The sequence below is a fragment of the Cebus imitator genome, unplaced genomic scaffold (assembly GCF_001604975.1).
Source record: "Cebus imitator isolate Cc_AM_T3 unplaced genomic scaffold, Cebus_imitator-1.0 Scaffold650, whole genome shotgun sequence".
In the NCBI taxonomy this organism is placed as follows: Eukaryota; Metazoa; Chordata; class Mammalia; order Primates; family Cebidae; genus Cebus; species Cebus imitator.
Genome location: NW_016107965.1, coordinates 53,568 through 54,884, shown reverse-complemented (window position 1 = coordinate 54,884; position 1,317 = coordinate 53,568). Strand labels below are relative to the sequence as shown.

Below are 1,317 nucleotides of genomic sequence, written 5' to 3'. Positions count from 1 at the left end.
AGTTGTATTTCTTTTTTTTTTTTTTTTTTTTTTTTTTTGTTTTTTTTTTTTTTTTTTTTTTTTTTTTTGAGATGGAGTCTTACTTTGTCACCCAGGGTGGAGTGCAGTGGCACAATCTCAGCTCACTGTACCCTCTGCCTCCTGGGTTCAAGCTATTCTCCTGCCTCTGCCTCCTGAGTAGCTGGGATTACAGGCACACGCTACCATGCCTGGCTAATTTTTTTTTGTATTTTTAGTAGAGATGGGGTTTCACCATGTTGGTCAGGCTGGTCTCGAACTCCTGACCTTGTGATCCACCTGCCTCAACCTCCCAAAGTGCTGGGATTACAGGCGTAAGTCACCACGCCTGGCTTTAAAGTTGTATTCTTTATGATAACATCTGAGACCATAAGTGAAAATCTACGCTTTTTTTCTGGGTTCGGACCAGCAACATGGCCAAACGTGCCAAGAAGGTTGGGATCGTCGGTAAATACGGGACCCGCTATGGGGCCTCCCTCCGGAAAATGGTGAAGAAAATTGAAATCAGCCAGCATGCCAAGTACACTTGCTCTTTCTGTGGCAAAACCAAGATGAAGAGACGAGCTGTGGGCATCTGGCACTGTGGTTCCTGCATGAAGACAGTGGTTGGCGGTGCCTGGACGTACAATACCACTTCCGCTGTCACAGTAAAGTCCGCCATCAGAAGACTGAAGGAATTGAAAGACCAGTAGACGCTCCTCTACTCTTTGAGACATCACTGGCCTATAATAAATGGATTAATTTATGTAAAATTAAAAAAAAAAAAGAAAATCTACACATGGTTATCAGAATATTTCAAAGCTTTTGTTTAAAACATTTTTCTATTTTCTAGGGCTAATGTCAAAATTTGATGTGACTTTCCAAGAAAATGCTTACCATCTGTGGTTGGCATTTTTCTTCTGCTCTAGGCATTAATATATATTTTTACATATAAGAGTTGTCTCTAGTAATAAAAAAATCTGTCTGAGGTAAGGTTATATTAATAGTCATACTCCTGCAAAGCTATTTTTGTAGTGTAAATTTCAAATTTAATACAGCGTATGCACCATGGTCCTGTGGCAATGGCAATAAAAAAAATACAGCTTATGCACCATGAAAGAGGCTAACATCAAGTGTTCAGCAATTTATACCACTGCTTAAAAGTTAACTTTCTTTCATTTTGAAAATATCACAAATTTGGCTGGGAGCGGTGGTGCACACCTGTAATCCCAGCAATTTGGGAGGCCAAGGCGGGTAGATCACTTGAGGCCAGGAGTTCAAGACCAGCCTGGTCAACATGGTGAAACCCCGTCTTTACTA

General features: G+C 40.7%; 1 protein-coding gene across 1 annotated transcript; it reads left to right on the top strand.

Moving 5' to 3' along the window:
- The first annotated feature begins 409 nt into the window (after positions 1-409).
- Positions 410-770, top strand: LOC108295565 (60S ribosomal protein L37a-like). Its single transcript, XM_017517844.2, has one exon. The coding sequence runs from the start codon at positions 432-434 to the stop codon at positions 708-710; it is 279 nt and encodes a 92-aa protein (XP_017373333.1). The 5' UTR covers positions 410-431; the 3' UTR covers positions 711-770.
- Positions 771-1,317: the final 547 nt, after the last annotated feature.

Bases quoted from the DNA above. Each gene is read 5' to 3' on its own strand.
- LOC108295565 (XM_017517844.2), top strand. From the start codon at position 432: ATGGCCAAACGTGCCAAGAAGGTTGGGATCGTCGGTAAATACGGGACC.